The sequence below is a fragment of the Pollicipes pollicipes genome, unplaced genomic scaffold (assembly GCF_011947565.3).
Source record: "Pollicipes pollicipes isolate AB1234 unplaced genomic scaffold, Ppol_2.1 Scaffold_4740;HRSCAF=5597_pilon_pilon_pilon, whole genome shotgun sequence".
Classification (NCBI taxonomy): Eukaryota; Metazoa; Arthropoda; class Thecostraca; order Pollicipedomorpha; family Pollicipedidae; genus Pollicipes; species Pollicipes pollicipes.
The window spans coordinates 10,014,431-10,035,448 of NW_023596545.1; the positions used below are offsets into that span (position 1 = coordinate 10,014,431).

At 56.5% G+C, this 21,018-nt stretch overlaps 1 protein-coding gene across 1 annotated transcript in view; it reads right to left on the minus strand.

Moving 5' to 3' along the window:
* Positions 1-20,806, minus strand: part of Ttd14 (TRPL translocation defect 14) — a 32,943-nt gene extending 12,137 nt beyond the window's left edge. The window contains exons 1-6 of the mRNA XM_037222070.1: positions 20,628-20,806; positions 19,727-19,794; positions 9,081-9,156; positions 7,752-7,880; positions 6,814-6,953; positions 2,105-2,245 (exon numbers count right to left, since the gene is read on the minus strand). Coding sequence (XP_037077965.1) covers positions 2,105-2,245; positions 6,814-6,953; positions 7,752-7,880; positions 9,081-9,156; positions 19,727-19,794; positions 20,628-20,805 — 732 coding nt within the window. The 5' untranslated portion in view covers position 20,806. The remainder of the gene's footprint in view (positions 1-2,104; positions 2,246-6,813; positions 6,954-7,751; positions 7,881-9,080; positions 9,157-19,726; positions 19,795-20,627) is intronic.
* Between the last annotated feature and the right edge of the window lie 212 nt (positions 20,807-21,018).

Here is a 21,018-nt window from a genome sequence, read left to right on the forward strand (position 1 = left end):
AACTTTTCAGAGCTTTCAGAGCTGGAAACGTCACCGGAGCATCGAAGGCAAGTGCCACAGTGAAGCTAATAAGTTTGTCATTGACTCTGAAGCTTACCCAACTAACCTTCAATCCACACATTTGCCGCACATCCATGTGCAGTCAAAGCCTGGCGAGAGTCCGCCCAACCCGTTCAGCTCAGACAGCGGCGCCCAGGTGAGCGCGACACTCAAGGCTCCCAGTGGCCAATCGGCGCCGCCGGCGGCCGGCCGCGGGCGTGGCCGGTCATGTGACGCGGGATGGGGACGCGGCGGAGACGGAGCGTCAGCGGCAGGGCGGGTCAACCGTCTGTGTTCGGTCATACGATCCGCGACTGGTCGCCGATCGACAGTACCACGACCCCCGCGTCCTCTCATCAGTTTAAGTGGGCGGCGCCAAAGCCGGAGAGTCGCTCAGTAGCTGATAGCAGGGCCCGGTGTCAACACCGGGGCTTGTGTCGATGCGGTGACCTGGCCCGGGCGGGGGCGCCTGCACCCACGGTCACCTGCGACGCAACACCGGCCGCGGTCAAGTAATCGGGCTCGGGCGCCGCCGGCCCCGTATATCTCAGCCAGATAGTCTGGGCGTATATCCGGCCCGGGCCGCCCGACCGCCGGGTGGCGGCGTCGCTGGACGGGGCGGGCGTCAGACGGCCGCCCACTCGATAGTGGTTGGGTTGGGGAGGGGGTGTTCAGGTCAAACGAAGTGATATGCCCGGGGTGCTTTCGAGGCAGTTGGGATGTGGAAATGTCATGGCCAGTTTTCGCGGTGATTTCAATCAGCTATGTAGGGATGTCCGGTCGGGATACAGCAGAGCACAGCAGATTCGATATGACTGGTAGAATAGCGCGGAACCACCCGGCACTACCACGCCGTAGAGATGAACGAGTTAAACTAACTCGAGACAAAACGTGCTAAATCGCGGTTTAACTCGAAAAGAAGGCTAATGAGCACGCGCACTTTTAAACCGCGTGGTATACGTTTGCGCAGCACAAACCACGAAGCTTCATCGCAATGATCTTTTCGAGAGGGACTTCATGTTGAAAAACTGACCGTCTGGTCGGAAACCTTGCACGTTACACGCTTACAGGTCACCATCTAAAACGCTACAGGTCTAAGAAGCCTTTAGCGATTTAGCGAAACCCGGCCGAAATCTGGCCGCGGCAGGGCACGGGGCGCCGACCCCGATCGTATGAGCGGATAAGGTCTGCATCGGTTCCGGTCGCATCCAGTAGTCTTGGGTCACGCCAGCTCCGGCTGTGCCCTGGCGCGCTCACCAGCTCCAGCCACACCCTGGCGCACTCACCAGCTCCGGCCACACCCTGGCGCACTCACCAGCTCCAGCCACACCCTGGCGCACTCACCAGCTCCGGCCGTGCCCTGGCGCACTCACCAGCTCCGGCCGTGCCCTGGCGCACTCAGCAGCTCCAGCCACACCCTGGCGCACTCACCAGCTCCGGCCGTGCCCTGGCGCACTCACCAGCTCCAGCCACACCCTGGCGCACTCACCAGCTCCGGCCGTGCCCTGGCGCACTCACCAGCTCCAGCCACACCCTGGCGCACTCACCAGCTCCAGCCACACCCTGGCGCACTCACCAGCTCCAGCCACACCCTGGCGCACTCACCAGCTCCAGCCACACCCTGGCGCACTCACCAGCTCCAGCCACACCCTGGCGCACTCACCAGCTCCGGCCGTGCCCTGGCGCACTCACCAGCTCCGGCCGTGCCCTGGCGCACTCACCAGCTCCAGCCACACCGGTGCACCCACAAGCTCCGGTGGTGCCCTGGCGCACTCACCAGCTCCGGCCGTGCCCTGGCGCACTCACCAGCTCCGGCCGTGCCCTGGCGCACTCACCAGCTCCGGCTGTGCCCTGGCGCGCTCACCAGCTCCAGCCACACCCTGGCGCACTCACCAGCTCCGGCCACACCCTGGCGCACTCACCAGCTCCAGCCACATCCTGGCGCACTCACCAGCTCCGGCCGTGCCCTGGCGCACTCACCAGCTCCGGCCGTGCCCTGGCGCACTCACCAGCTCCAGCCACACCGGTGCACCCACAAGCTCCGGTGGTGCCCTGGCGCACTCACCGCGATCGTGCGCCGGATCTTGGTGTCGAAGTCGCACGAATTGTCCATGACGTCGAAGTAAGGGTGGCCGACCCAGGCCGCGGCCGCCTTGTTGTCGAGGTGCCGCGCCAGCGACAGGTCCTCGCTGCGACAGCTGTGGTCCTGCGGGGGCGGGGCCGCGCGGGCCGGGTCAGTCGCCGGGCGGGCGGCATCAACGGCCGCCACCACGGCACCACCGTCAGTCCCTGACTTGGCGGGACTCTGCGACCCTCTGCTCACGGGAGCTCTGTGCTGCTCCTTACGCGATCGACGGACTTCTCAACATTTGATATAAACAAGTGACGATGGTCGACTGTGCTTGTGAAGGCTAATGATGTCCAGAACGCCATGACGAACCGTTAGAGGTCTTAAAGAAGGGACATCGCGGTTAAGGTGAGCGTTTTGATTTTCTCTCAACAAGTCAATTTAAATGTGCAAAAGAGCACATTTTCGGACACAGAAAAGACGCAACAATTATGCTCCCTTCCCGCGACAGCCTACAACCAGCATCAACAGACTCGAAAAGCATTGGTGGGGGGTGGGGGGGGAGGGGGCTAGCACGGCGTCGCGCTCCGTAGCCGACGCGGAGACGGCTCAGACGACGCATCGTCCAGGCTCAAATCCCATGACGGCAGCGGCCTGGGCGAAGTACAGCGTCGCACGGGGCTCCGCTCGAGCGCTGACCCCTCACCGGGGGTACACGGTGTTCCTTGTCGGCGGGGTGTCCATTCAATGTCGACGGCCTGCCCAGGACCAGACGTCTACAGAGTTTAGGAGGGCGCAGGCTGACGGTAGTGTTAGCATATATAAACATATACATATATATATGATCGAGTGTCGGTAAGGCGTTTACTAAGAGGTTCCATAGGTGGGTTTTAGTTGAGCGTCTCAGGACAGTGTTTGGAGTGCTCAGTGGAGGCGTTCTGGCGTGTTTTTGGGCAGGTGCGCGGAGCAGCGAAGCCCCAGACCGACCCAGCATGCCCGAATGTCGGCACTGCCGGTCGTCCGACGGCCGTCACCCCGGCCCAGCCCGCCGCAGCGGCCGTACGTCCGAGACGAACGCGACGAGACGACTCGGAGCGCTACCTCTCAACGACCTCGTATGGGTTTGGCGCCGCATATTTTTTCTTAACGTGCTGAAGCCCCACCACAAGGCGACAGAAGCCTCACCGGCGGAAGCGAGGGGAGGGGCCGGCCTTGACCTGCGCGCACGGAACATCAGTGTGAGTCCGCGCCACGCGGACCAATGGGAGAGGGGGACAGCAGATGTCCAGCGACAAATCCCCAAGACGAGCCCAAAAGGCGACTGATGACTGACTATGCCCACGGAAATGGCTACCTGGCCCACCAGCGAGCCGGCAGGCATATTGTGCAGGCCGGCGTGGGGCGGCGGCCGGCCGGGGGCCGTGCGGTGAGCACACAAGCCAGGGCCGGCACCGTCGCCAACACACCAGTTCAGGCTGGGGCGCACAGCGCACGCTGGAGAAGCCCACTCGGATGAGCTGTTAGTAGCAGACACAGAGACGCGGACGCACGCCGATGAGAAACGCCGGCAGACAACCACACCATTCAAACGCACGTCAACACACACAGACGGCTCCGCACTGCCGCCTTCGACACAGACCACCCAATTCAGCACCGCTGGGACCGCCCTGGAGGCAAACAGCCGAGCGGCAGGACGAACACAGCCGGCGCCTGCGCGGCAGGCCGTGCAGACCTCAGCTGTACTGGACCATGCCGACGTACCTGGCGTCGGAGGACGCCCCGCCGCGGACAGGAGGCTCTCACGCTACAGGCAGCCACCGGGTCAGGGTGGCGGTGCGACTCGGGAATCGACAGCTGGTGCACTAGTTCGCTCCCGTGCACGCCCGCAGTGAGCCAGGCGCGGCGCTGGCCGACCCCTGACGTCTGATGCGGTGCACAATACCTAGGCACGCGCCTGGCGCGGGCGTCAAACGGCCGGCGCCACTCTAGTCGGCGACGCCGGCTGTGCTCAGGTGCGGTGCTCGCCCGAGTGAGACGGCATTCAAGTCGTCCTACCAGTGGACACGAACCATGAAAGGGGGCGAGGGGGAGCGAGGGGGGAGGGGCAGGAGAGGGAGGCCCTGGTCTGCCACGTTCCCGCCAAGCTGTGGCTACAGTTCGAGGGACAGGTTGAGAAGCACCAGAGAGCGGCCAGTGTGTGTTTGTGTGTTTGGTGGTGACGATGTATGTGGGGGGGGGGGGAGAGGGGGGCGGGGGGGGGAGCGGGGAGGGGGAGTCTGCGTGAACTCATTCTATGGCATGAGACATGTCATGATGCAAATAGATAACATACATTTTAAATTCTGGATTTTCAAACGAATAGACAGTTACTCACCATAACAAAAAGAAGGTGGACAGCGGACAGTGGAGAGGGTGGACAGGGTGGCCATCACTGTCCAACGTAGTCTATACCGCAGTGACATAAACGTTACCAAACGAGAAATCGACATGAAAGCGGGTGAGAAAATCCACGATGCTCAGGTCTGCCGAAAGCTAAAACAATGTCAAAGTGTAGTTCCCGATTTCCGGGGGTTTTGCGGGAAAGGGGATTGGGGATTTGCGGGGGTTTTGCGGATATTTTCACTTCCACCCCAATATTTTGCAATCCAGTACCTAAACACCTCAAAGATCAGGCATTCAAAGTACATCCCACTGGCCGGGCTGAGGCGTCACCACCAGCATTGAGATCATGTGACCCCCTACAATGGGCTACAACGGCTAAGCCAAATCAGTCCCGACGTGAAAGAACTACTTTAAACGGTAGCCATCAAGTTTAACGCCTGCTTTCTCGGGCCACCGCCAGCCGAGCAGGTTCCCGAGCAGCACTGGCCGGCAGCTGCGGCACCAGAGGCTTCGTGCCGCCGCCGCCGGGCCGGCCGCCGAACCGGCGCCACACAGAGCCCGGGCCGGACGTCGCCAACGGCGCCGACGACACGCGGCCGTCACCTCGGCCCGCGCCCGGCCGGGCCCCCTGTTAGTGCACACGCACAGCAGGTGGTCAGCGGCACAGGTCAGGTCACAGGTCACGTGCACCGCCCTGGGTCAGCGTGGGGCGTGGAGCCGGTCCGCGGGCCGCCCCCTCCGGCCCGCACCGAGGTCACGCCAGGTCAGGTCAGGCTAGGTCAGGCCGGCGACCGGACAGGCTCGCCGCTCCACACTACGAGGCCCGGACAGGACCGAGACGTCACCGGCTCAGCACTATGACGTCACTGGCTCAGCACTATGACGTCACTGGCTCAGCACTATGACAGCACTTGCTCAGCACTATGACGTCACGGGTTCGGTACTATGACGTCACCGCCCAGTACTGGGCCGCCAGTGGGTGCGGACTATGACGTCAGGGTCTCACCGCTACGGTGACAGGGCGTGAGGGGGCGGTCAGGGGGCGGCAGGGAAGGGGAGGGCTCGCCAGCGGCGGCGGCTCACCAGCGTCTGCCGGCCGGTAGCGACCGCCCAGTGGCGCGGGCCGTCCTGCGGCAGACAACAGCGCTCGGTGCCGGCCGGGCCGGGGTCACGGCCGGCCCGCCCCGCCCCCGCCCCCGCCCCCGCTGACCCGGGCGCCTGTCGGGCCCAAGCAGCAGCCACCGGCCGCGCGTGACCGCCCACCCGGTAAGTACAAGGGGGCTGTTGGACACCATGCCCCCTGCCTCCCTTCATCAGCGGCTAGGATGGGTTCCACTGGAGGAGTGATTGCTGAAGACAGCTGAATGAGATACGCGGACATTTCAGGGGGAGATGCAGCTTCTGACTGCTGAATGAAAGCAGATGCACCGCCCGGGCCACTGCACAGCCACACAAGGTGGCTGGATGGTTTACGTGACTCACACGTGCACGTCTGACGCCACATATGGAACAGGCATTTCCTGGTCAGGTGAAACCTTTCCCATGTTCTCACAGAGATCATATTGTGATAAAAACTTAGCATCAGGGGAAATTGCGCCACTTTAATCTGGTTTAAGGAAATACTACCAATGGATCTACATGAGAAAAAAACTGCGCAAAAATATGGTAACTTTTTGGTCCACTTTATAAATGTCAGAGGGTCCACAATGCTGTCCTCATAACTGTAAAAATGATCCTTCATACGCCAACAATTGTTTCGCTCCTCCTTCAATTAAACAAGTCAGCCAACAAACAGGCTTTCAGCCTTAGGCCACTAGCAAGCATAATAATGGAATAATGGGGATGCACTGACCCCGCCCTATTGCCCAAGACAATTATATATATATATATATATATATATATATATATATATATATATATATATATATATATATATATATAACCCAAAAGCTATTTCGTCGTTCAGCTCGATTCATTACGTGAAACGCATGCTAGCGCTGTTGGAGCTTAGCGCCAACACCAACGCGTTAGGATCATTCTTTACTTCACAACCAATGCGACGAAGCCCCTAAGTAATGAACACATCAAAACTCCAGATCTCCGGGCTGACCTGCGTGGAGAGACCCGTCGCTCCGCCGCTGGCAGCGCCCCGCACAGCAGCCCGGCACCTTACCCGGCACGGCGAGCGACCCCGGCGGTCACTCCGCGGCGCGCCCCCGCCGGCGGGACATCGCCCGGGACGTGAAGCTCCGCGCAGCGGGCCCACAACACCGGCGAGTGGACAGTGCTCGGCGCAGCCCCGGCGCCGGCCGCCGGGCACCCACCTCGAGCGAGTAGAACTCCTCGGCGCCGTTGGCCGCCGACACCATGTGGATAATCTGGTTGTAGCGGTTGTCGCGCACCTCCACCACCGAAGACCAGCCGTTGCGCGCCATGATCTCGTCCCACTGCTCCTTCGGCACGACTGCGGCAGACGCCGAGACGCGGCCAGGTCAGGTCGCGTCGGGTCGGGTCGGGTCGGGTCGGGTCGGGTCAGGTCAGGTCAGCTTACGTCGGGCCGGACGGCACAGGGAGGGCGGAGGGGGGGGGGACGCCCCGGCAGGGATCAACCGGTACCAGACCGGAGTTCCGCCCCCCGCTGGAGTTCAGCGATAAATTAGAACAGATCCTGGGTCGGCAATCTCCGGCCCTGTCAACAGCAGCAACACCACAGGCCCGGTAGATCTGCTCACGGAAGCTGGACAGATGCGCACGCTGAGTGTGCAGGAGTTGCTTGCTTAACAGCACGAATGTAATTCGGTACTGCCTTGAGCCGTATCGCACAAAAGGTAGCGTTTCTCAACGGAACTGGGAACGCCTGGCACGACGCGCCATCGAAAAAGCACAGCAGGCACGTGACATGTCAGCCTTAGACATGCATCTGCAGCCGTACGCGGGGACGGGAGGCGGCCCGCCTGGCGTGACCTGTCGTCCACGAGTGACTGGTGAGTGACAGGGCCGACGGACAGGCAGCGCGCCGCCTCCGGGCACGAAGCGGGTACAGCTCGCTCCGCTTGACACGGACGCCGCTCGCATCACTCAAGACTATCGGACTAGTCAGCAATGATGAGTTCTCGGGCATTGCACACTCCCGCTGTTGCCAGGTGTGATTATCCACACGCTTGTAATATCTAAGGTCAAGTGACGGGTGATGAGCACCACAGTGGCATGCCCCAGCCGGCCTTCTAATGCACCCGCCCAGGCCACCGGGCGGCTCACGCACAGGCGCTGGCGTCCATGGTCCCGCGGTCGCAGATGATGAGGCAGTTCTGGTCCACCGTGCTCGCCAGCTCAAAATAGGTGTTCTCTATGGATACCATCGTCTTGAACAGGTTGTTCTGGAACTCCAGGGCTGAAAAATCGAAGCGAGTCAGAACACCGACGGCACGATCCCACCAAAACACTGAGAACGCCAAAGCGACGAGCTGTTGCGTGCCCACAGAAAACGGCGACAGAATCGCTGCCGGCGTCACGCTCGGTTCACGCGACGCCCGCTCGCCGCCAAACCTCACAGCAGCGGCCCAGCAGCAGCCCAGGTCAGCCGGAGACGCGCTGGTGGCGTGCGCGACCCCAGACCGAGAGGGCGTGACCGCCGCGGGGCGTCACGCGGCCGCTTGGCTCGCCGTGACATCGACCGGAGCTCGCAATCCCCGCCGGCCACAGCGGGAAGCCCGCCGAGCGCCACGTGCGGCGGAGGAAGCTCATCGCGGCCGCGGAGGCCCGTTCGTGACCGGCGAGCCGGCCGACCGGTCGCCATCACGAGCCGTTCGTGATGGCCGCGCGGCTGATGGCGACGCGACGACCGGCTGGCGTGCGGCGGCGAGCCATCGCTGCACCGATCCCGGCGGAGCCCAGCCCGGGTCGAACGCTCGTCGAGAGCGGGGCGGCAGCATGGCGCACGCGAGCCGCCGGGCTATCAGCTCCCGGTGAACACGCGGCCCACAACGCCGGGCTCGACGGGCGCGCCATTCTCGTGACAAGCCGACAAACAGACTTCGCTCAACAGTTCTCCACTCAACAGCCTTCCATGAGTCCTCACCATCCGCAAAGATTGTCGTTAAGTTCTCCGCCCAGCAGCCTTCTAGGAGTCCTCATCGTCCGCGAAAATTGTCGCAAGTTCTCCGCTCCTTGCAGGCCAAACGGTGAAACGTGGTGAATTAAGTAGAGGCAGGAATATCCCTCACCCCACGTCCAGGTCACAGCCCTGCGCTACATCCGAGCGACGCCGCGGACCAGATGCCCGCCGGAGCGAAACAGGATCCCCCCCGGCGGCCGACGGGCGCGGCACAGCTGATAGATGCGCCCATATCCTGGCACTGCTCCGCCCCGACAAATACGGACCACTAGCAGCGCAAATGTGGCAAAGCGCCAGCGAAGTGCTGCTTAGTTGACGCTCTGGCTAAAATAACAGACAGCCATCTGGTGCGACCAAGGTCAAGCGCATGCGTAAAAAAACAAACGGACAGCAGCGCGGCGCGCTGACACAGGGGCAGCCCGGCGGCGGTGCTTGCGCCCCGCATCCCAGCGGAACAGGCGGAAGACACGCGCTCACCCTGCCCCGAGGTCAAGTCGGCGAACTTGATGCCACCGCTGAGCAGGATGGAGGCCGTCTCTGGTACCCGGTACACCTGTCGGGGGCCACGAGAGGTCAGTGGCACAGCAGCACGCCGGGTGTCAGAGGTACACCTGCAGTTAAACGCCGGAAGTCAGCGGCACATGTCTAACCGTGAGACGGCTGCCGCTGTTCGCTGGCGCACCTGCAACGGACATGGGAGGTTGCTGATAGCCCTGCCGCCGACAGGGCAACCCATAGCGGGGCAGGCCGCTGTCGTCAATTAAGCTGGCACAGCCGCATTGGAAAGGCGGCTGCCAGTGATATTCCTGCGTCAGTCAGTACATGAATGATTCGTGGCACCCCGGCATAGGCAAAAGCACGCGGGGGAAGGGGGAGGGGAGGCGCTGTCTAGGATACAACTTAGCACACGCTCAGGTGGGGTGGGGGTGGGGGCAATGCTATTCCCCACACTTAAAGTTTTCCTTAACACCTTTCGAACGGCTCGCCATGGCCGCTCAAACTTCTTATTGTCGTAAGAAATTGAATATCCGACCTTGCAACTTATAAAATTTGCTACACCCCACAAGTTCACTGACCTGTAGCAGGCCAAAGTCATGGCCCTAACGGGGCAGGACATGACCGTCAGCAATGACACTGCCTGTGGGGAATATTCCAAGCTGATGCGACAACTGGGTGCTTGACGACGTCCCACAACTTTCAGGTGGTTTCTCAGACATTGCGATGTTTCAGCACAAAAACGTCAACAGATTCCGTGTTTTAACTTCATGAAGATCAGGGGACATCACACTCCAATCAAAATATACTTCAAGGAGCATACCACCTTAGGTAATTCTTGAAGCTAATTGTAAATTAAAGCATTTAAGTAGCATCGAAGGGTTTGGGTAGCCCTGATCTTTAAAACGTGAAAAACGTCACTGACCTGACATGAGCAAGAGTGACCTTTTCCTTACAGAAGTCATCAAGGTTAAAGCTAGTTCCGTGAAGGGGTCTGAGGGCAGTAGGGACACCAATACCTGGTTTGATCTTGTAACACCCTTTGACCCGAGGTGCTCGGCCTAGGGACCTCAAATGCCACGAAAACTCAAGACGCTGGGAAGCAATATAAAATCATTCTGCGTGAATTTACCTCCACAGCCAAAAGGATTAAGAGACTGCATATTGAAAAGCCTGTCAGTCTCAGGGCGTTTCGGCGCCGTTCCACGAGCCCATTACTGATGAATGAGTCGACAGGAGCGCCACGACACCAGGCGGCACGAACACCGGCTGGGGGGGGGGGGGGGGGGGGGGGCGGCGACGCCGTCACACCGCCGGGCGGCCCTCTACACCGGCAGGACGCCGCCAAACCTGGCAGTGCACGAGCCTCCCCCTCGTCCACACCGCAGAACGGTCATGTTCACCGGCAGGACACCGCCAGACCTGGCAGTGCATAAGTCTCCCCTCTCCTCCGCACTGCCGGGCTAGCTCAGCAGAAGCAGCGGAACAACGCCCCACACCTGGACTAGACGACTGAAGTTTCGGATCTCCCAGGAGCAGTCCTATAGACCTAAATCTTGAATCTCTTCGGCAGCTTGGCCCCTAATGTCTGTCTCGGCCCGCTCCATACTTACCAAAAATCACAAAAAATGCGCCAAAACACAGTGAAGCAAAAGCAAACCCGATCAGAGGAGAGTTGACCCTCAGTCCGCAAAGCTTACGGATTTTATAAGGCTCCGCTCACGTTATAAAGCACAGGTGACGCGGTGACCCGACCTGAGGGTAAGTGGCCCGACACTCGCCAGAGTCGGCAGGCGCCACGGCCCAGTCCGCCTCAACTGACCGCTGACAGCAATCAGCAGGGACAGGTCGGAACAGGATCGACTGATCGATCAACAACAGCGCACAGCAATAGCAGATCGAAACGGGGCCGACTGATCGATGACAGCGTACAGCAGGAACAGATCAAACAAGACCAATGGATCGATGACAGCGTACAGCAGAAACATATCGAAACAGGACCAATTGATCGATGATAGCGTGCAGCAGGAGCAGATCGAAACAGGACCAATTGATCAATGATAGCATGCAACAAGAACATACCGAAACAGGACCAATTGATCGATGACAGCGTACAGCAGTAACAGATCGAAACAGGACCAATTGATCGATACAGCGTACAGCAGTAACAGATCGAAACAGGACCAATTGATCGATGACGGCGTACAGCAGGAACTGATCGAAACGGGACTAATTGATCGATGATAGCGTGCAGCAGGAAGTGATCAAACCGGACCAAGTGTACCAGCGATACTGGTCCCCAGTGTTTCAGGACCATGTCCGAGTTCGCACTAGTCCCGAGTCGGGTCTGCCCTGATCTGGTGTGGTCTGCTCTTGCATTTGCTGACCAAAGGTGAGCTCAGCTCTGAAAAACCGCTAGCGTGTTGGTTGTGCAACAGACTTAAAGCCGAGTGCCGACCAGGATTCGACTTGGGTCGAAAGAATGCCAACGAACGTATCCAATGCCAGCCGTCCGGTGTATCGTCCCTCCTGAGCCTTAGGCAGAGGCGCAGCAGTCGGCCACATGCACAGCACACTGCGGTGTGACGTCGCAGTGGGCCAGTGCCTCATGTTGCATCACAACACGACGTTGCCACCAGCCGGACAAATGGAATGCCGTGACGACCCTCCGACGACGAAAATATCCGAGGAGCGAGCTAAAACGACGTCAGGCGGTGACCACGCGACCGCGGCCAGAGATAGCAGCTCAGCATCCGGCGTTGGTCAGTGGTCAGCTGCCAGCCCCCTCCCCGCCCAGCAGCCCGCGGACCGGGCGGGGGCGGGCGGCGGCCGGGCGCGCATGCACGTCGCGTCGATACGGCGGCCGCGGCGCGCCCGCCGACGGGCCGCATTGTATTGATTGCGTCGACGCCGTCAGCGGCGGGCGGCGGGGCTCGGGACGGCCACCTGCACCCGCCGCGTGCAGCGCCGCAGCCGGCCGGCGGCGCGTCGCTTGACTTCAGTCCGATGGCGCCCACCCCAGCCTCGAGCCGCGGACGGCGGCGGGACGGTGACGGGCCTGCGCGCGACGTGCGCACGGTCGCGTCCGGCGACGTGGTGCCACGTGGTGCGGATCGATGATCCGCCTGTTCCCGGATACACACGTGTTCCCCGCATGTAAGGCGGCGGCGGCCAGCCATGTCTGGCCACGTGAACGTGGCTCGGGTGGCGAGTGTGGCCTGCTGTGGTCAATACTGACGACCATGGGCTGACGGCGTGTTGCCCCGGTACTCGCAAAGGGAACTGTGGGCACACACAGCCGCCGGGGACCTTATGCATACAACCCGGGTGAGCGGCCGTCCACCGGCCTTTCAACTCGGTAGAAAGCATGGACAGCGTCTGGTCCAGCGTCTTTTCGTCTAGCTGACGGAACCAACCGGGCCATTTTTGTGCGCGTGCCGCCCGCAGCCGTCGGGTGTGAACATAAAGTGCTTCTCAAGCCGCGGCCCTGCGCACGAAAGCAACGGGAAAGGAAGCTATCCGGCCGCATACACATGAACACCACAAGTACCGTGTTCACAACACAAAGTCAGCGTATTACGCAAGCGGCGGTCTCGCGGGGCAGTGCTGCGGTTAGCACTCCAGGGAGCGCTTCTGCTTCCTGTCACACCCCTGTTTGTGGGCTGTCTCGCCCTGCAATCCTACAACAGGACAAGAATGCCACTCTCAAACCATGCCCACACACGGTCATGGTGCTGGTGTACTAGATCGCTGTTAACTCAGAACAAAACAATCTGCCACTTCCATCACACACACTGGTCAGGAGACACGTCTACCCCGCATATACACTACGCACTCCAACGCATAAAAGGGTAGTTAAACGGATAATCACCCTTTTCAAAAACAAAAGGAAGAGTTGTGAGCTTGGTGCCAAATCAGCTGCTCATATAGACGCATCTACCCCGCAGAGCAAATGGCCACTGGACACACAAACAGATCACGACGAAAACGTCTCCGAAACGTTGTTTGCGGACGTATTTCCTCCATGTCGTTTGCGCAGCTAAGAAAGCTTGCGGCTTATACCACTGACCTCGCTTGCTTGTACACAAGCAATCTTTCCGCCGGGTTGATGAGCCGGCGGAAAGCAGGTCCGCTCGTTCGACATCTCCGCTCCAAGAGCCTGTGCCGGTGGGCACAAGTCATCGAGGTGTTTTGAGTTAAAATGTGTTCCAAACGGTTTGCGAGGATAGCCTTGGTCTCAGAGCGCGTGCTAAGCAGAGCTTGCTGTGTGCGCTATGAACCCATCACCGAAGCTGTGACCTGCTCGCTCCCTAGAAGCCATCACCGAAACTGTGACCTGTTCGCTCCCTAGAAGCAGTCGGCGAAGCTATGACCTGTTCGCTCCCTAGAACCCATCACCGAAGCTATGACCTGCTCGCTCCCTAGAAACCATCACCGAAGCTGTGACCTGTTCGCTCCCTAGAAACCATCACCGAAGCTGTGACCAGCTCGCTCCCTAGAAACCATCACCGAAGCTGTGACCTGTTCGCTCCCTAGAAACCATCACCGAAGCTGTGACCTGTTCGCTGCCCCAGAACTAGTCACCGAAGCTGTGACCTGTTCGCTGCATACAACCCATCATCAACGCCGTGAACTGTTCGCTCCCTAGATAACACCTAGCCTGCCATTTGGTTAGCTAGGCGAGACTGCAAATGCGCAGGAATCTCTGTGGTGCCGTACGATACTGCGACACGGTCGTCCCATCCCACGTCGAATTTCTCTCACCAGTCGTTAACCGAGCCTGTATTGCCGGTTGGTCCAAACAACGCGAACGTTCTCATGCTCGTTCCCAAGGTCACCAGATTACGAGTGCAGTATCCATCTTATGGATCACAGCGAGAGCATATCGTGTTATACAATCAGCACGCGGTAGCCTTTTAGGATCTCCCAGGGCGCGGGAACGGTATTATGAAACAATCGTAGTAAACGCACTGTCCTATGCACACCCACAAACTCAAGATTACACAGACCACCTCGCCACGCCCTGGTGTGTTCCATTGTGGTGCGGTAACATAGACCACCTAGCCATGCTCTGGTGTCTTCCATAGTGGTACAAAGACACAGACCACCTCGCCATGCTTTGGTGTGTTCGATAGTGGTACACTGACACAGACCACCTCGCCATGCTCTGGCGTGCTCCATGGTGGCACACCACGACAGGGCGCCCGCGTAAGTCACGACCAGCAGCTCCTGAGCACGGGCCCAGCACCAGCTCCCAGCGCAGCCCTGGCCAGACCCGGCTGGGGTTTCAGGTGGCGCTGGGCCGGAGTGCAGGCCGTCATGTCCTCCGGGCCGATGCGCCACTCGATCTGTTCCGCGGTGGTATGCCACTCGATCTGCTCCGCCGCGGTCCGCCCGCGCCCGAGCCCGCTCAGGTCAGGAGCTGCAGCACCCGGAGCGCCGCGGCTCGGCTGGCGTCCGGCTGACGCGCCCCAGCCCGCTCAGGTCAGGAGCTGCAGCACCCAGAGCGCCGCGGCTCGGCTGGCGTCCGGCTGACGCGCCGCGCCCGAGTCAGACGTCACGTCCGGCTCGGGGGCGGGATCGGACTCGTGCCCGATGCCTTGCGCCCTGGCCGCGGCGCCTCGATAGTCGGCCCCGCCTTGTGAGCTGTCCTGATCAAAACTAAGTTGTGAAAGAGTAAGAAAACCCGAGCCCACAGAAATCAAGCGATGGTGTAACATGAGGTGAGGCTCTTCTTCCCACAATATCTTACTTAAGCAATGCAGTCTCCACAAGCGCTTTTGCCAATATTTTTGCTCAAGAGTAAGCAATGCTATTTATTGCCTCTGTAGACCCGTGGAAAGATCCTGGACGCCGGTCGGCGTTGCTAGGTTCCGCCGCCTCCCCTCCCCCCCCCCCTTTTCGGAGGATGCGCGACGCGCTCGCGACGCGTCTTATGAACTGTTTTGCCCCAAACTTTCTCGGGGTGCCTCTTTCGCAGATGTCGGAAACGGGCGCAGGGGCGTCACATTATATACGTTTTGCTGGGGGGCCGAGACTCCAATCCGGATTTGACCCCCCCCCCCCCCAGAACTCCTCTGGGCTCACAATTTTGGGGACAAAATAAAGCATCATCGGGCAAAGGAAACAATCAAGCATATCCTCGAGCTGCAGTACAGGTACCTGAACATTTCACTTAGATCACGCTCGTTGTGTACCACATAGCACCATGTTGCGACTTTCATGCCAGCGTTATCAGACAAGGGCATAATTTTGCACCACCTCGGAAATGCACGAGCACTAGGATAGACGGAAGCAAGACGCATCGTAAGTCGTCAGGTATGTCTAACTAGCGGAAGAATTTCGCTGCGGAGCGTTTTGTGTGGTCACTGTGTACCTGCTCGTCATTTTCCGTTTGCGAATCTGGTTCCATGGCCCAAATCATAGAGCGCGGGAGGCGTACTATGGCGAAGATGACAACGAAAAAACTGCTCCGGAGCAAAATTTACGGGCTACTTTGATAGACCTGACAGTCCCCCACGGGTTTCGGTCCTATACATGCTGGTTTGTATACATTTCAATAATGGCAGTGGGCGAAGACGGACCATGAACTAAACACTGCCGCACTACATTACATGCACATATTCAAAATACAAGCACCGTCATGAAGTATTCGCCTAACGTTGGACTAAATATTGGGCCATAACTTTACTGAATTATTGATGGATATAAAGCAATATACTAGTGAAAAGAACGGTACGAACTGAATGATAAGGTATGACATGACTAAGACGACAAACATGTTAAGCTCGGAACGATTTTTTGCCGAACGCCTTCAGCCCGACAATTTTCACTCTAAAAGGCAAGTCTCGACCATGTTTTTGGAAGGTCCGACTATGCCACTGTGTTGGTCATGGATTGCACGAATATTGTTCGTCGCATTTCCGGACTACGGCCGTTCGGCGGAAAGTTGAAAGGGCTGGAGCAGGTGTCAATATTCAGTTCCGAGATGTCTGATTACTGAGCCCGATAAGTGACCGGTTAGTCATACGTAACTGGAAATTGCCGCATCGGAAAAGCACGCGCCACATTCTCCAAAAGAAAATAATGAAGCCGAACGGACACTTTTGATATTGAGCTAAAACGACATAGTGCATGGAATATACAATGAGACGCACACCTGCACTTAATGTTGCTCGACTTCCGCCACCGCTGCAAAACACCGACTGTCAGCAGGGCGCGCAGCCATTACAGAGACAGCCCAGACCAGCAATACATGACCTCACCGGCGCCAGGCCATCAAACGCTGTCATCGCAGCACCTAATCCCGGCCGGGTGAGGGCGGCACATGACCTGATCCGGCCCACAGGCTGTTTATGGATTACCATCCAGTGACGTAGCGTTGCAACGGGGCGCTTACTGTTTGTAACACCGAGTGCAACTTTTTCATCGCTTCCGGAGAAGCCTTCACAGGAAATTGTGATGAACCCGACGATAAACGATTGGTTTCGTTCCTGCTCTCCCCAGTTGCCGTGCACTTTAGATTGGGAATAAATTGGACCGTTGTCTCATCTTGTCAAGGTGAAGATTTTCTTCGCCTTGCCAACTCTGTCAAATGATATGCTCGCCTATGAATGCTGGTAAGTGGTAAGCCCTCCATGTCATATAACGTTATGTTTTCATCGCCGCAACCTTACAAGAAGCTCAAGCTGTCCTCGACACGCCAGCGTACAGTTCCTTATCACACAGGTAAAACGATAAGGAAAAAGTGAGATAGATAGATCAAGACTGTCACACGTGAACAACTTTACCAAGCAAACACGTAGAGGGAGGCAAAGTCAAATATGAGGACGCCAAAGGGCCTTCCAATTCATGCACCTTTCCGTTTGCCCTGCCTTTACATAACCTGCAGTGTGACAGCTTCTGTGCACCCTTGATGCACTGCCAACTGCCAGTTGGTTGCCTAAACTGGCCACGTTTAAAGTGGACAGGTGATAGACTTCCAGTTGACTGCCTAAACTGACCAAGTTTGAAGTGGATCGGTGATAGATTTCCAGTTGATAGCCTAAACTGGCCACGTTTGGAGTGGATCGGTGATGGACTTCCAGTTGATTGCCTAAACTGGCCACGTTTGAAGTGGATCGGTGGTAGACTTTTCACTCGTGTGTATAAATATCCGAAGAAGTATTCCGACCCAGTCTGTATTTATCTTGCAAAAGCGTTATTTTGCGACATATACTAACGGAATCATATAACAATTTCAAAATTAATTGCAGAACTGTCTGATAACTTCCAAACGTCTATTTCACCAACAACGCTGAATACTCTTAATTGACTATCATGATTGGCGTCGAATCAGTCCAAATAAAGAGGCTTCGAAGACCCTACAAAGAGCACCAAAGTATACAAAAAAACATGCATCATTCTCATCCGTGTTCAAGGATTCAGATATTGACAAAATCGCCCTCCTAGGTAACCTTAATCAAACCGTAAACATACAGCAAACGGCCTGTGTGTGCACCGAAACAACTTAAAAGCAACTATTTTCCTATTACTTATCACTCTTGTGAAACACCAGAACAATCCTTGGTTTGCTAATCCAATCGTCGCACGGATGCCACCAACGACACCGACCAGCTAAATATTTCTGCTTGCAGTGGAAGGGGTCGAACGTCAGGGCTGCGGGCGTTTGCAATGCCTCCCATCAGTCGGCTCTTTATGGCAGGATTTTCTGTGGTGGAGGTGGGCCCAGACGTCCACGTGACAGGCCTCGGGCTCGGAATACCTGTTTCAAGCGGGACATAGTGCAAGGTTTATATCCTTCGAAGCTTCCATTGAAAGCTGCTGGAGGAGCGCCATAATTCATATCTCCAAACTTGTTGGAGGAGTGTCAAAATCCACATCTCCAAGCTATGCCGCCGAATCAGACTTGCATGCGCCGTGACATGCATTGTTCTGGCGTGTTGTTTTTGACAACTGAACAAAAATGGTTCTTTAGTGAAAACGCTGAGAGGCCAGTTGGGATTGGCGAATAATGAATGCTGAAAGTTTTTTTTTTGCGCGGGGTTGCCATTGCCACCTGCTTTGCGGTTTCTGGGACTAGCTTAGCCTTCGTCAGAGATCGCACAACCCCTTCCAATCATACGACAAAGTTGCATCAATTGGCACTCGCGCGCCCGGCGACGGCAGCACTGTGCAAGAACCCAGAATGCGTGCGACATTGGCTGACCCGATTGGCACGGGAATGCTGGCTGGCATCTGGCCAGAGGGGCTCGACCCGACCCGGGGGGGGGGGGGGGGGGGGGGAGCGCCGTCTTTCGTTGTCACCCCAACATCACGCGATGCACATACGCGTCTTTCCCGACACTGATATTCATGAAAGGCACCACTACTGCACACTCGTCGCTTCTTTGGTCCATACTTAGGTAGACGCTTTGCACCAATATTAAAGATCACGGGAAGGCAAGCAGTGAAAAGAAGATGCCGCAACTTTCAGGGGATTCGCAGGAACAATTTGTCGGTAGACCTAACCCTTTCCACGTGTCGTGTCTCGGTTCAGCTCGTGCGAGTTCCATGCCTCCGTTACAAGCATGGCACGTCTTCTGGTAGGAAACCGCTTGTATATTCCCAGATCATATTTGCCGGTATGTGACCCCGTTATGAGCGCTCGAGTTGATATTTGTGCACGTGCTGGCATGTTCGTCGAAGGCACTCAACACGATAAGATGCGCTGTTGCGGTGCAGACCTTCGGGCTAAGCCCAGCTTCGATTCGATCTCTCAGTACTCGGATCCAGGTAGGTCAAGAAGTCCTGACGTTAGACTCTGATAAGGTCATGGATTTACTGAGATACACTTTAGTTGGTCAGTCGAAAATACGACGGATGTCGCACTTCAAGGCCATAACCACACAAAAGTACACTACAGTTCGTATGCAAAATATCGGTGGGGACACATATTGTCACCAAAACTTCACATGGGTAAAGAACAAACGGTAAAGAAAAGTACGGCGCCAATATTAATTTGCTTTGACGCGGCCTTAAAACCAAACGAACTAACAAAGGATAGTACGCAAGGTATCGTGAGCAGAGAACAGATGCAATACGCGTACCTTCTGTAAGCGTATCCAAGACTAAAATGCGTATCTGTCTTCAGAAAGACAGAGGTAAGAGAAAATTGGCATTTTACGCAAAGGGCAAACAAGCTTCCAAGAATTTGGTGGAGGGGAAGGAAGAGTTGCTACCTATTCCCCTCTGCCCTGTCCTGCACCAGACTGGCCCTAGGCTGTGCAGAGCATGGTGCATGCAGTCCACGCATTTGTGCCACCTGTATGCACTGATGAAAAACAAATCTCAGTGACATGATGGTGGCCATACATTTTGACAAACTGATCTGACAGCAAAATATCATCATCTTTGTTCCATGTAAAAAGAGCAAATACTACCCCTGCATCTGACCATGCAGGTATTTTTTTCTTCAAGATAGCTGAAAAATGAAAAAAATGGTTATGATAATATTTTCCAATTCATCAGACATAGAAAACATTTCCAGCAGTTGCCATGGTGACATCAATCTGCTATAGCATCAATGTGCATACTTGACGTAGCCATATAGCTATTTCACCAAATGAAATGAATTATCAGTTACTCACCCTCCATCCCAGATTTTCGAAGAATGTGCTGAGCCTGGTTTGTCCTGTGGTTTTGCCTCCACAAGGGCCTGCAAAAGAGGATCTCCATTAAAATAAAGATGACAGAATTCATGTAGTGCCAAGTAATCATTAATACACACCAGGATACTTGGCTGTACAATTTCAACCCATAGATCTGTACTTATAGTTACCATCAAATTACTTCAAAGCTTAGGTGAGTGACAACTTACATGGTGCATGAAGGCTTAAAATAGCAAATTATCCTTCTTCAAAATAGAAACAACTTGTCTGCATGGAAAGCAACTGCTCTTTGGATCATCTAAAATCAAAAAAGCACCATAAGAAATGTTTCCTTCACTGAGCAGCAATAGTCATACAGCATTTTAGGCATGCTTAACACTTTTGCCAAATAAGTGCCAGAATGCTACACCATCAATCATGCTTCTTCAATCTCAAGTCATATAGGAACAGAATATGCACTTATTGTGTTGCCCCTACAGACAGGAATCAAGAGCATGAGGTACTAAGTCTAAGAGGCCATACCTAGCCATCATTTAGGCACACAACTTCACTGAACTGTGATAGACACCCAATTTGGATCACCAAACAACCCAAACATTACAATGAAAATGGCTAAGAACACCATAAGTTGATGGGGGCTGGCTGCAAGACGAACTGACACTATCAGAGATGTGGAGGGAGACGTTCAGACCATACAGAATTTAACAGCCCCTTGGTCTGTTGACAGGCAGACAACTGTAAAAATGAGACGATGCATCCATTGCTATACATGCATCAGTTTCTCGTGCATTACCTCCCACTGCAATACAGACAAAACAAACAAGACGTTCTCCACCGGCGCCGCAGCGCCGGGTAAGTCTCCTGCGCACAAAACGCTTACCGCCGGTGAGCACCACTTTGTACACGACTCGATTCATCTTGTTAATGTCGCCTCTTAGGACGGACGTGCTGTCACCGCATGACGTTGCCCGGTAGTGCCTGAGGAATCCTCGGGCGCACGAGGCCGACACGGCTCCGCGGAGGAGACACCCTCCCCACTTCACCGCCGCAGCCGCCATCGTTTTCGAACGACCTGACCTACCATCTAGTGGCCACAATAGAACTTTAGCTGCTATCAAAAACCCGGCGGCGACTATCCAGGTGGCAGCACGTAATAGCGGATGGTGGCGTCATCTGAGCTAGTTTGTTTTCAAAATGAAGTAGTGACATTTCATGTATCATGTTATGAATTTTGGTTCATCGACCATTGCACTGTTGCTGAATTTCATTAG